The sequence below is a fragment of the Sparus aurata genome, chromosome 7 (genome assembly GCF_900880675.1).
Source record: "Sparus aurata chromosome 7, fSpaAur1.1, whole genome shotgun sequence".
Taxonomy (NCBI): Eukaryota; Metazoa; Chordata; class Actinopteri; order Spariformes; family Sparidae; genus Sparus; species Sparus aurata.
The window spans coordinates 5,047,053-5,059,805 of NC_044193.1; the positions used below are offsets into that span (position 1 = coordinate 5,047,053).

The following is a 12,753-nucleotide window of genomic DNA, read 5'->3' on the forward strand; positions in this document are numbered from 1 at the left end:
ACATCCACATGCCAAATTCCTTACATTTCTTAATGATGGATTTAACTGGGGAATATTCAGTGACATGGAAATGTTTTTGTATCCGTCCCCAGACTTATACCTTCATTAACCTTTTCCCGGAGTCGCTTGGAGCGTTCTTTTGTCTTCATGGTGTTATTATAGCCAGGAATATTGATTAAAGCAGCGGCTGGCCCTTCAGACGCAGGTGTCTTTACACTACAGTCACCTGAGACACATTCACTGCACTCAGCTGATCTCCATCTCACTAATTGGCTGGAACTCTGTTGAATAAGGTCAGTCTCTTTTAAAGGGGGATGATTTATGCATTTATTGACATTTTTGTAGAAATCTGTATTCACTTTGACTAGAGGATTTTTTTCTCGGTACATTTTTGGTCAAAAAAGCAAAATTATATTGACGAATCCATTTATAGAGGCAATAAAAGGGGAAATATCCTAATGGGGTGATTTACTTTTATGTGCTCTGTATTTCTGCTGCCACTTTTCTCATTGTTCCACAAGTTTTGTGGCGATATTGAAGCAGAAAATGTAGCCACGCGCCAACAAAGGCAGTGAATGAGACGGCAAGGTTGCAAAAACGGATGTAATGTAGTAAAATTTGACTTTAAAATTTGACTTGTTAAAAACTTGTTTGAGTCGCTCGATGTGTTTTAGTGAGAGACAGTGAAGGTAAGCTTTTTCAGAGCACCTTTAGACATCTTTATTGTTAAGATTCTCACGCTGTAAACCAGATACTATAAAGGGTAAAAAATGAAATGTAGCCTCATCATATTGACTCCAGTGCATTTATATAGCTCCCGATCATGTCACGCCACAGAGATCGAACACAGACGGCTTTTACGTAAAGACGAGGAATGATAAAGTGTCATTTGAAAGTATTCTGCTTGATGACTTGAGCGTGTACTTGTTCTGTATGTGGAGGCAGATATCGGTTAAAACATAACAAATATGTAACATCAGAATTTCGGCCACGGCCAGAGAAGAGGAGTGTTCTGGATGTAGTCCTGGAAGGCGGGGTCCGATCCCCACTTCTTCATGGCCTGCTTCTCCAGGATGGGCACGCCGCTGACGAAGCGGAGCAGGAACCAGACGAACAGAGGGGACGCCACGCTCAGGTACTGTGGGCCCTGCATCACAGACGAGGCCGAGAGCCAGAGACCCGACCACTGCAGGATCTCTCCAAAATAGTTGGGGTGTCTGCTGTAGGCCCACAGTCCGGTCCGGATAAACTTCCCCTGCAGGAACGCAAAATCAAACATTACAGTCAGAGAGCAAGGGCATTAATGCAGTTTAAAGGTTGCAAAACTTGAGGCGGGTTAACTCACAGCATTATCTGGGTCGCCCTTGAAAAGCCATTTCTGCTGGTCAGCTATAGCCTGAGTGGCGAAGCCCAGGCCCCACATAGTCCAGCCGATATAATCCCTCGTTCCAAGAGGCACATCTCGCTTCTCGGTGTTCAGCATGAGGGTGGGAAGGAGCGTAGCAAATACCCACAAGGCTGAGGGAGAACACGGAGGAAAAATTAATCATCTCCAATGAAATAAATGCATCTAACTTACTGAAACCAACAGCTCCTCACAGAATAAATGCATATATAAAGAGCTAGGCAACCAGACGGTGATTTATACAAGGCAGCCTTCCCTTCAGGCACGGTCAAGGACGCAGAAGGCGTTTCACATCGTCTGCAAGTACCTTGAACAGTCCAATATACAAAGAAAGTCCCCGGGCTGTCTCTGACATGGTTGAACCTGCGATCGTGACCGTCCTTCAAGATCCGCATGAAGAGGAATGTCCCCAGCCTGCAGGGGAAGAAACGCGGTTAACATCCGTTCACATTAACCAAAAGGCATTATTCATTAACCTGACGTTAAAGGTTTCACACTCATTAGTTCCTCCTCTGACCTCGACAAGGACCCGATCCGTAACTTACAAGAAAACTCTGCCAGCATTTGATTTTGATTCACCTGCGGGAGTTTTATTTAACTTTGCATTTTTATTTTTTAACATTACCTGAGTCCCCATGTTGTCACCAGCCCAGTCTGCACCTTCTGACGGACGTGACTGGCTCCTCCCCAGAACCGACTCAGGTGGGCGAGGAGTATAAAAGTGCCAGACCCTGTTTAAAGAAAAAAAAAAGAAAGAAAGAAAGAGAGAGAGAGAGAGAGTCAGGGCGGTTGGGACATGGGCATGGCGGGTGGCTCAACTTGTTGCAGAAAAAGGCGTGTTCAATAAATCTTTTACCCAGGACACTGCAGACAATTGGTTCCAAAGTTCAAGGGTAAAAACTTACGGAGCACAGCCGACGGCGGAGAACCCGGAGAGGACGAGCAGAAGAAGAAGTGTCGCCGGATTCATTTGTGATTTTATAAAGAAATCGGACATTGGTGTCGACAGGTGAGCCGCACCGTTCTACACCGAACAGCTGACTTCACGATTGCTTTGTTATTCACGCCTGCAGGCACCTTAGTTCATTCTCTAACTTCCTCATGTGTCAACTTTTGATCGCTCGCCGCTTTCGGAAATGTCAATCACATTAATAAGACTGGGGGATACTGGGGGCCGCAGTTTGAGATCATTATGATTGATTATCGCTTAGTGAAGGGAGTGAAAAAATGCAGATCACAAGCCAAAGGGCGACAAGTTCTCGCTGCTCGATTCGCTCCAAAACCCAAAAGTATTCAGTTTATTATCACATAAGAACAAAAAAAACTTTGAACTTTGAATTTCAGGTCATTTTGGCTTGAAACATGACATGAAACATACTGAACAGTGTTGTAAAAGTCATACTAGAGTAAAAGTAAAGACATCATGTCACTCACATGAAGAAATGTAAGTAAAAGTCTGATATTTAAAGTATTCAAGTAACAAAAAGTAACTTGCACGTATTAAGAAATCCAATATCAAGCTCTGTTTGATTCAATCAGTGTCTTTTTTTAATCCGATTGTCATTTAAATAAATTAATTTATAAACATCAGACATTGGCTCTGATTTAGCGTTAAATCTACAAAGTAATGAGTAATTAAATTCAGTAAAATAACTAATTTTAGCCTCCAGACTGTAGTTAGAAGGAAGTATAAAGCTGCAGAAAATGTAAATACGCACGTGAAGAACAAGTACCTCGAAAACTACAGTACTTAGTTACAATCCATCACTGATATTGATCACATTTCGTTCGATTTATGAGTTGTTTCAGCAATTTAATCTAAAATTCAACTCGTCGATTAACTACTAACTCTCTCCCGCTGCTGTTTACTGTTGTTCAGGAGGTTTTGAACTGTTTCTTTAATTGATGCAAACTGAGATGAAGTTGCATTAATCAACTGGAGTTCATTCTGCATTGGGGGGCCCCAGCACCTTTCCCTCCAGAGGCTCCCAGGACTCCTGTGCGCGCCCCTGCTGCTGACATTAAGCTAAGCTGATTGGATGAGAGGAGGAGGAGCTCTGTGCTGGTTTCACAACAAAGCTGTCTTTAGATAACAGCAGTTTTATAACAACGACAGCTCGACATCACAGTGCAAGCTTAATAAATTAGAACAACAACTTATCTGCTGAATTATGGATAAAAAACACATTTGCAGCTTGTTTTGTCGCTTAAATGTGATTTTTCTAATCAAGTTCAAACTAATTAATTGTGTCGAGGCTGTTAAACTAGTCAGTCAGCAGCACATGGTCTTAAATGAACAGTCAGGAGTTGAAACGCTCGCCTGGTCGTTGTTTTTAATTACCTGCCAGATCGTAGAACTTCTCGGTTCTGAAGGCGGACGCCAGGGCCCAGCCGGCCCACTGGATCCCCAGGTCGGTGGCGGCACATTTGACCAGAGTGCTCCCCATGATCGCGTCCTGCAGCTCGGCCAGCAGCGCGACAATCTGAGGGTTTGTCATCGGGCCGCTCCTCCTCCGACACCCGGGGAAATAAAAACACTCTGGTTAAAGTTCACGGCTGCCATTCTACAGCGTGGGCGTGGCCTCACCCGCGGGGCACTGTGGGTAGTGTAGTCACGGACAACCTGAGCTTCCATGAAGCCCCCAGAGGAGAAATTCAGGTGTTACTGCAGCGAAATGACACAAATAAGTACAGATAATTAAATTAAAAACATTATTGGAAAGTTTGTAAAATAATAATGCAGCAGCAAAGTCTGGAAGTGCTCTTTATCTAATAGAAATATCAACTACTATAGCATCAATACACAATTATATCACTGTTTGTCTGCATTTACAAATAAATATGATGTTGTGTTTATATATTAACATTCATATAATCATAGTATGGAATATAAAATAACTATATTAAGGCTTATAAAATGGAATTTCATAAAGCTACACAGCACAGAATATGAAAAATAATAACACTATAGTATAGTACATATTAAGAACTTGTACCCAATAATTAATAAATATAGTATAATACAAAATATGCTGTATATCAATATATATATATCAGAATATTATAAGATATGGCGATTATATCAGTGTTTTTTTTATGCATTTAGAAATAAATATGATGTATGATCAATACATATTAACATCTATATAATCATAGTATGGGATATGAAATATAATAGCCTGTAAGATGGAATGTAGTAATATAGTATGGCATAATACACAATATCTATTACAGCACATAAAAGAAACTAAGGCATTGATTATGTTATTTCATTAGGTTCCATAATCGCCTCATTTTTTTCCAGCTGGAATTAAAATATATTGATGTAACTGTAATTATCTGAAAAAATGTGTGCCTTTTCAAACTTATCTGATTATTCTATGAATGTCTGACAGCTTTGTAAAAGGGTTCTTCTCCGATATATTACAGTCAGCAGTGAAATCTTCAGTCGTCCGGTACTTAAATCTGGAATCCAGTTTAAATTCTGTGTCATGTTTCAATCCATCTGGGTGTTTCTGGTTGCACAAATGTAATTGCTTCATAACCTCCAATCAAGTGTGTTCAGTAAATGAGATGATGGAACTCAAATGTTATCACTAACTTGTGATCTCCAGCCAACTGTTAAGGCTTTGAACGCAGGACTTTTGATCATATCGGAGCACTTTCATTCATGGAGCCGTGTAACTTTTTACTTTAGTGAAACATCTGAAGACTTTTTTTCCATCAGCGCTGAGTTTTTTTTTCTCTCCTGCGCTCACTGAGGTGCCCAGAGGCGTCAATACAGCGAGGTTATTTGGACGGGCTCTCTCCCAATTTTTCACCTCATCTAATATCATTTGAATCATTTGAATACTCGTCTGAAAAAAACCTCATGTTACAGCAGCACGGAGGCTGGAGACGAGGACAGAAAACAGATTAAAAACTATTCATGTAGAATAAATACAAACACAAAATGAGAAAAGTAGAGAAATTACATTTTAAAAAGATGTATATATTATATACCATCACTCAGACTATATAAGATAAGTGCAGTAAAACAGTCTAAATGTATAAACATATAAAATATCACAAAATATAATGTTACATTTACGAGTACTTTCATTGTATTCTTCTTTATACTTTGACTCCACTACATTTTGGAGGCGAATTGTACTTCACTACATTAGTTACTAGTTACTTTGCAGATTTCATGCTGCATCAGAGCCATAGATCATTTTATACTCATTTTATTGGCACGTAGAGAATTAAAACACAGATTCTGATCATCAGAACAACGCAAAATGAATAATTCCTTTGAGGACAACAATGTAAACGTCTTGTCCAGAGAAGGACAGACGGTTAAAAAGAGGAGTCAAATAATCCATCCATGACAAACTGGAACAATTATCTACAACATGTAGACTAAGACATCACTCATCACCCACCTACATTGCTGTACAGGGCTCACCTGGCCCGAACAACCCACATGAAGGCCGGTCAACGACCCACAAGCGGCCCTAATGACAACTCAGAGCTCACACGTGTCCTTAACGACTCTGTCAGGACACTCCCACACAGAGTTTAACAGCCTGCAACTCCCGTCCACTTAGTTAGAAGTGAAGAAGCCTCTTGGATGAGAAGTGAAACGTCTATATTTTATCAAATTCAGTAGAAAACAATGCAGTTTAATGTTGTGTTATGTAACTACCACTTGTTTTACCAGCCCCATAATAATCATAACAACTAGGGGTGGGTATTGGCAAGAACCTCACGATACGATACGTATCACGATACTTTGGTCACGATACGATACGTATCACGATATTGCGATATTGCGATTTAAATAAAGATGAAAACACAAGTACCTGTATATGTACATCAGATGATATTGATCAGAGGACAAACTGAGTCAAAACCATTTCAATCAAGACAGCCTCTCCACTTTATTAATTCCCATGAAATTTCCGGGCAGTAATATTCTCTTTGTCCAGCTCGTTGTTCTTGCTATTTCTCTTAAATCTGAAGCCAAAGTGCTTCCAAACGTCAACTTTAAATTGCGGAGGCGTTGTTAACTTGCCATCCATTTTGCAAAGTCCTCAGCCACTCTGTCTACTACAGAAATACACCCGCCGCACAGCAGAGTCGCTCTTTGGCGATATATCGATATTAGGAGTTGAAAAATGTATATCGTATTGGGTGGCAAAGTATCGCGATATATTGCCGTATCGATATTTTTGCCCACCCCCAATAACAACTAATATATGATCGAGGAGCAGCTGCAGGTGTGTTGTTGTGAAGCCAAACACTCAGCGGTGTTGAGATATTGTTGTAATATAATCTTTCTTGCATGTTTTCTCTTCTTCATCAAGGAATAAAACACAGCCAAGACTAAACATGGCAGAGAGCACGAGTCCCAAAGGCAACTCTGGTGTCTTTGCTAAAAAAGTCCAGAGGCAGCTGAGCCGAGGCAAAGAAAAGGTAACAGTCTGCAAGTTTTTTTTTTTGCGAGTTTCCCAAATAACAAGAGAAAGAACTGATTAGCATTTAGTCGCTGCTGCTCTCGAGATGTATCGTTCTATCCTGCAGGTGCTGCAAAAGCTGGGGAAGGCCGACGAGAGCAAAGATGAACAGTTTGAACATTGTCTCCGACAGTTTAACGACCAGCAGGTAATCACTCCTCTGCTTAATGAGAAAATAAAAAGTGTGCAGTTACTTTTTCAGGGTTTATTTTGGACGCTGAAAGAGATCTTAATGTTTCAATAATTGAGTGGAGCTAACACAAATAAATCCTCACTGCTGTCTCGACATATTTTACCGTGTATGGAAACACTGGGAGGTTTTTTTTTATTGACTATGTGAGTGAATCAAACATCATAAAAAAGTAATAAATCTCAAGAGTGACACTCGTGCACACCTCTCGTCTGCTTGCAGACTGATGGGAACAGAATACACAAAGACCTGAGGAACTACATCAACGCAGTCAGAGGTGGGAATGCTTTTCTGTTTGTGTTGTAGATTTGTGTCCTCTGCAGGGATCATATAAACAATTCTGCTTTTTTTTTTTTATATACAGATATGCGTGAAGCTTCAAGACGCCTCTCCCAGTCTCTGTTTGATTCTTATGAATCTTCCTGGGCTGGAGAGGAAGACTTAGGAGGCATCGTGGAGGTGAGCGTGATCATCCGTGATAATGTAAAACCCAGAGCAGCCACAGCTCTGCACATTCTTCTGCTGCACGAGCACAGAAGCAGCAAACATTCACTCATCGCCAGGGGACCAGAGCCCCCTTCCGTCTCCCTCTCGTTATACATAATTAATGCAATATTTATGCTGCCGCCTTTTTAATAAGGGGGAGGATCTCCTGTGGAACGACTTCGAGGTGAAGCTATTAGACCAGGCCGTGCGCAACATGGAGACCTATGTGGGCCAATTCCCAGACGTCAGGGTAAGACAAGAGGAGGAGAGTAAACACAAGTGAATACACAGACAGATACAAAGCCGGAGAGCAAATGTGGAAAAAACAATAAAGACAAAGTGGTGCTCTCTCACACACACACACACACACAAATACACACACACACACACACACACACACTCAGTATATATCTGGATCGTCTGTCCTTTTCAATCTGCAGGAGAAAATTGCCAAAAGGGGAAGAAAACTAGTCGACTACGACTCTACCCGTCACCACCTGGAGGCACTGCAGTCTGCAAAGAAGAGGGACGACATCAAGATAAACAAGGTGATTAAAAATGACATTCATGTCTTTCTTTCTTTTCTTTACCCTTCTGCCCTGCGTCTGTTTGAAAAACATATTCTAAAATGATTTCACAGGCAGATGAGGAGATGAAAGCTGCCAAAAGTGTGTATGAAGGCATCAACAATGAGTTAAAGGACGAGCTGCCCGGGCTTTTTGACAGGTGACATGATATTATATATATCAGCATTATTAATATGTGTGAGAGTGTATGCATTTTTAAAAATAAGTTATATATAATCTTTTCTTTTAGCCGTATTGGATGCTACATTTCCGTCTTCTCAGCTGTATCAAATCTACGAGAAATCTTCTATAAGGAGATGAGCGTGGTACGTATGTTCGCTCCGGAGCATCGAGTGACTTATTGATATAAAATAAGATGGTTTTTTTTAAACTAGTTGTTCATCTTCTGTCTTTCAGCTCAACGGGGATCTACTGAATGTGCTGAAGGAGCTGCAGGCTCAGCATCCCGACAAGGTGTTTGAAGTGAGGACACTGCAGCGGTGAGGCTTTCTTACTCATTTTTCCACATCACGTTACAATCTGCTCACATACGGTCAATAAAAAAGTGATTTATACGTGTACATTTCTACAAATTGTTAAATCAGGGCCCTTTAAGGTAACAAAATCACAATTCTTAGTGCATTACTGTGATTATGTTCCAGTAATTCCTCTGAAATCCTACACACTAGACTTTTAATGTCAATTCAAAGGAATAGTTTGACAGCTTAACCCTAAATTATTGATGCTAACAGGGTTGTTTATGCAACTTTATTGGCCTCATGCTTTGTGGTTGCAGCGCAGGTCCAAAGTTAGGATATTTACTATATTAATTGTCATATGTATCCTCATTGGCAGTGCCTTGGATGCTGTACATCCCACATAATTAAAATTCCTGCTTTCCCATGACCTTCATTGGGACTTCTCTATCTGGGAACAGAAGCGACACATTCGAACAGTTTCTTTGCTTTGTGTTTGAACATATTTCAGGTACGGCTCCCTGAGGAGACGAACTCTGATATCTCCTAAGGCCTGGAAAGCCAGCTTCTCCGAGTTTCACAGGAGCTACAGTCCAAAATCTGGCCAGAGGTTCAGTTTCAGGTCCCCGGACAAACCTCGCCACAGCACTCTGTCCAGAGACGGCAGCACTCTGTCCAGAGAGGGCAGCACCTATGGAGTCTCCTCACAATCCTCTATCATAGAGACCGAGTCCGGGGACCTGGATGCAGGATCGCGCCACAGCGAGATCACCAGTTCATCCGCAGAGGAAGAAGCTGGGGGGGCGGCTGCAAACCAGTCAGGAGGAGACAGCAGTCAGGTGGAAGAGGAGAAGGGCGCGAAGGAGGAAGAGTCTGAGCCTCCTGCAGAGTCTGATAACAACGGAGACGGGGAGAAAGCTCCAAGTGAGAGCAGCTGTGAACTGAACATCTCGTCTGATTCGGTGAGTTTGGATCTCCAGCTGTCTGCAGCCGACGGCCCGCTGCACATTGAGGAGGGAGACGACAGCCCGGCAGACCTCAACACGTCCAAACCAAACGGCCTGGAGAACGGGGAAGTTTCCGGGATGAAAGAGCTCAGCATTTCTCACAAGGTTTGTCATTTAATTAGCACACAGCTGATAAAGATAATAATCTGTTCTGTTAATATTAATATCCTCTGATCTTTGTGACCCCATCCAGGATGCTCCTGCAGAAAAATCTCCAGACCCAAAAAGCACAACCGTTTAAAGTATTCAGACTTTAATACAAGGTTTGTAGGATACTTCATGCACCATAATAAACTCATCTCTGTATCTGGCTGAGATTTTTCCTGAATCCATGTCTGCCCTCTGTCGATTCCCAGCAGAGAAACACAGAAGAGATTGAAGTCAGCAGCTGCACGAGGGGGAAAAAAATGCGGAGACAGCCGCACTGAAGTGTCCAACTGTGCTGTCAGGAGCGACGTTCTGTGCCTCGACTTGTTGCTGTTAGTTTTCTTATTTATCTGTTCTTGAAATCAATTGTACACACAGCAAAAACAGTAAAGTAATCTGTCATATTTTTCATCTTAATCATCAGGATACATTTATGCTGAAGTCATTTTTTAGATTGAACATTATCCCACTGATTATATTCTGCACCAAACAGGATGATATCAGAGTCGTTATCTTGCGTATCTAATGTTTGCAAACATACAAACATGAGGTTTACATTGCTTGTTCACTGTATGCAGATGTAGGAAGGAACTGAACTGAACTCTTATTGCCACCGACCAAAAGAAAAGACTGAAACTAAGTCGAGGTTTTGATTATTTCCTTTTTTTCTTGGCAGGGATTTGTTCTTTGAACTTAATAACTGAACGTATGTCTCATCACTTTCACTCATAAAATCTGTTAATTAGCCGCTCACTGAAGTTAAACATTGTGTAACACTGAACTTTTTTTTTTTTTGTATCACATTTATACTAATTTGTTTGATTTTAATAACTTGGTGAATACGCAGCCGCTCTCCTGGGTGAAGCTGATGGATGGATGGATGGATGTATATGATAAATAAAAAAATGCATTTAATTTAAAGTATTGTGTCAACAGCTGTGGGTTTAAAACGATAGGGCCAAAAAACAGCGAGCTCTCACTCTGCTCAGGTTTCTCAGCTGACTTCATGCGCAACTTATATCAATGTAAAAGCTCAGCCGTGTTACTTTGTACTTCAAGAAGCATTTATTTAAAACATTTAGAGAGTTTATTTGGATCAAAATATAAAGCACAGATTAATTCCAAACAAAAAGCTTCATTCAGGCTTTACATGTAAGTTTGGAATTTGTTGTGGTCGACTGACCTCAACGTCTCTCACTTCTTGAATTTGAACTACAAGGACTTTTTATTATGGAAGTTGAAATGAATAAACAGACACCACTTACTGATGATGATGTTATGTGTCAGGGTCACTACGTGTGTGAAGAGGAACCACAAACATTTTGAAAGACAGCGCTCAAGCACATTTTGCAAGTTTAAGCACATTTGACTGTGGGAACCATTTTTTTTTAAATCCCTCCTTTTAACTGTGAAGTAATCCAGATGATTGAACCCATCTGACATTAAAAGAGCCAGATTTGATTTATTGTCTGTCTCACTTAAAAGCTGTCATAACAAGAAATCAAAGTTTAACCCTATGAGCTAACTTTCATCCGTTTGGTCCCCAACACCAACAATAGATTTTAATACAGCCTGTATAATCATTATTTATGATAACGTCTTTCATAACTGGGCTTTTTGGACAGATGGTTGAATAAGACAGAAACTATTTTCTGACTGGTTTTAGTTCAACTGATTGGGGAAATGAACTGATAATGACAGGAAAGAAGTTATTACTTAAAGGAACGGTTCCCACAGAAAGAAAATGTAGTCATTACATACTAACCCCGTATGTTGATTGATAGTTGGGTGAAGTTTTTATCATCCACAGAACATTTCTGGAGCTTCATAGCTAAACAGTGTTGTAGCGCTCACCTGCACAACTAAAGTAGACGGAGACTTATCTTAAAACCAAGTGAAAACCCCCAAAAATGTCAATGTACAGCTTCTTCTGCATCATCCAAAGTCCCAGGTTGATTTGAAAAGACATTATTAACGTCTGTCCCAATCTGTTGAGCTCCTTAACCTACATCAGATGGTGTGCACGCTAATGCTTTTAGCTAAGCATCTACAGTGAAGGTGTAATGACGCCTTTCAAATTAAAATTTGAAGACTTGGATTACTCCTGACGAGCTGTGTGGAGCCATTTTAAGTTGATTTGTCTCCGGCTGAATGCTGCAGCACTGCTGTGAAACTCCAGAAATGTTTTACGGTACATTCAGACTCAATCTGACTGATCACAGGTGAAACAAATTGTGCAAAGCAAAACTGAGCGAAGACACGAAAACATCGTCGTTTTAGAGAAGAAATTCGAACTCAGAATTTTCTATATTTATGATATTAAAGTGACTACGAGGATTAGAAATGACCTGTAACAGCAAACCAGACCTTGAAAAGTGAAAAGACTGCCATCCTTCTATGGCTGTATCCCAATCCAGGGTCTGCATCCTTCGGAGGAGCGTTTGAAGGCCAATTACGTCACAACCCCGTGCGAAGGCTGTCCCAATTTGAAGGCTCCTCCAAATGCACCCCACAAACGCGGCCTTCTTTTCCCTATTATCTATTAAATTATCCTTATCCTATTATCCTTCTCAGCCTCCCATATCCCAAGATTCTTTGCGCGCCCGAAAAAGAAGAATGAAAGAAAGAAAATGGCAACATCGAATGGCGTAGATCGTCACTTTCTCGGCCTGGGCGGCAGAAATCGTGACGTAAGGGTAAAACATCTGGTTACGCAACCAGGAAATGCTCCAAAGGCTAGACCGTCCCATTTAACAACGGTTGTCGCCTTCGAGGGCCGCAAAGGCCGGGTTCTTCGAAGGATGCAGCCCCTGAATTGGGATACAGCATATATTTCATTAAAGTGAAACTCTTGCTAAAATGCAACCTAGGCTTTTAGTGTGAATGTACCTGAGTCAAACGTTTGCTTAAAAGCAAAATTAAAGAAAGAGCCAGTTTTAAGATTTAGTGTATTTTCATTTTCGCGTCAAACTTATTTT

General features: G+C 41.0%; 2 protein-coding genes across 3 annotated transcripts; one reads left to right on the forward strand and one right to left on the reverse strand.

Moving 5' to 3' along the window:
• Positions 1–313: 313 nt before the first annotated feature.
• Positions 314–3,999, reverse strand: LOC115584775 (uncharacterized). Its single transcript, XM_030422496.1, has 5 exons — positions 3,747–3,999; positions 2,031–2,136; positions 1,713–1,819; positions 1,346–1,518; positions 314–1,255 (listed from the first exon to the last, which is right to left on the reverse strand). Exons 1-5 carry the CDS (start codon positions 3,901–3,903, stop codon positions 977–979), a joined length of 822 nt encoding a protein of 273 aa, XP_030278356.1. The 5' UTR covers positions 3,904–3,999; the 3' UTR covers positions 314–976.
• Positions 2,187–10,696, forward strand: bin2a (bridging integrator 2a). 2 transcript variants are annotated; one of them, XM_030422495.1, is made up of 13 exons: positions 2,187–2,414; positions 6,754–6,862; positions 6,971–7,051; positions 7,316–7,370; positions 7,458–7,552; positions 7,734–7,829; positions 8,020–8,127; positions 8,220–8,305; positions 8,396–8,471; positions 8,563–8,645; positions 9,133–9,733; positions 9,822–9,891; positions 9,988–10,696. In XM_030422495.1, exons 2-12 carry the CDS (start codon positions 6,779–6,781, stop codon positions 9,867–9,869), a joined length of 1,413 nt encoding a protein of 470 aa, XP_030278355.1. In that variant the 5' UTR covers positions 2,187–2,414; positions 6,754–6,778; the 3' UTR covers positions 9,870–9,891; positions 9,988–10,696. The 2 variants fall into 2 exon arrangements, with proteins under 2 accessions (XP_030278355.1, XP_030278354.1); XM_030422494.1 differs by having other exon boundaries at positions 2,190–2,414; positions 9,985–10,696.
• Positions 10,697–12,753: the final 2,057 nt, after the last annotated feature.

Bases quoted from the DNA above. Each gene is read 5' to 3' on its own strand.
- LOC115584775 (XM_030422496.1), bottom strand. From the start codon at position 3,903: ATGACAAACCCTCAGATTGTCGCGCTGCTGGCCGAGCTGCAGGACGCG. The intron at 2,137-3,746 runs GTAATTAAAAAC...TTCTTTAAACAG, and splicing joins GAAGTTCTACGATCTGGCAG to GGTCTGGCACTTTTATACTC. The intron at 1,820-2,030 runs GTAATGTTAAAA...CTTCCCCTGCAG, and splicing joins GTGACAACATGGGGACTCAG to GCTGGGGACATTCCTCTTCA.
- bin2a (XM_030422495.1), top strand. From the start codon at position 6,779: ATGGCAGAGAGCACGAGTCCCAAAGGCAACTCTGGTGTCTTTGCTAAA. The intron at 7,052-7,315 runs GTAATCACTCCT...GTCTGCTTGCAG, and splicing joins GACAGTTTAACGACCAGCAG to ACTGATGGGAACAGAATACA. The intron at 8,306-8,395 runs GTGACATGATAT...CTTTTCTTTTAG, and splicing joins CTGCCCGGGCTTTTTGACAG to CCGTATTGGATGCTACATTT.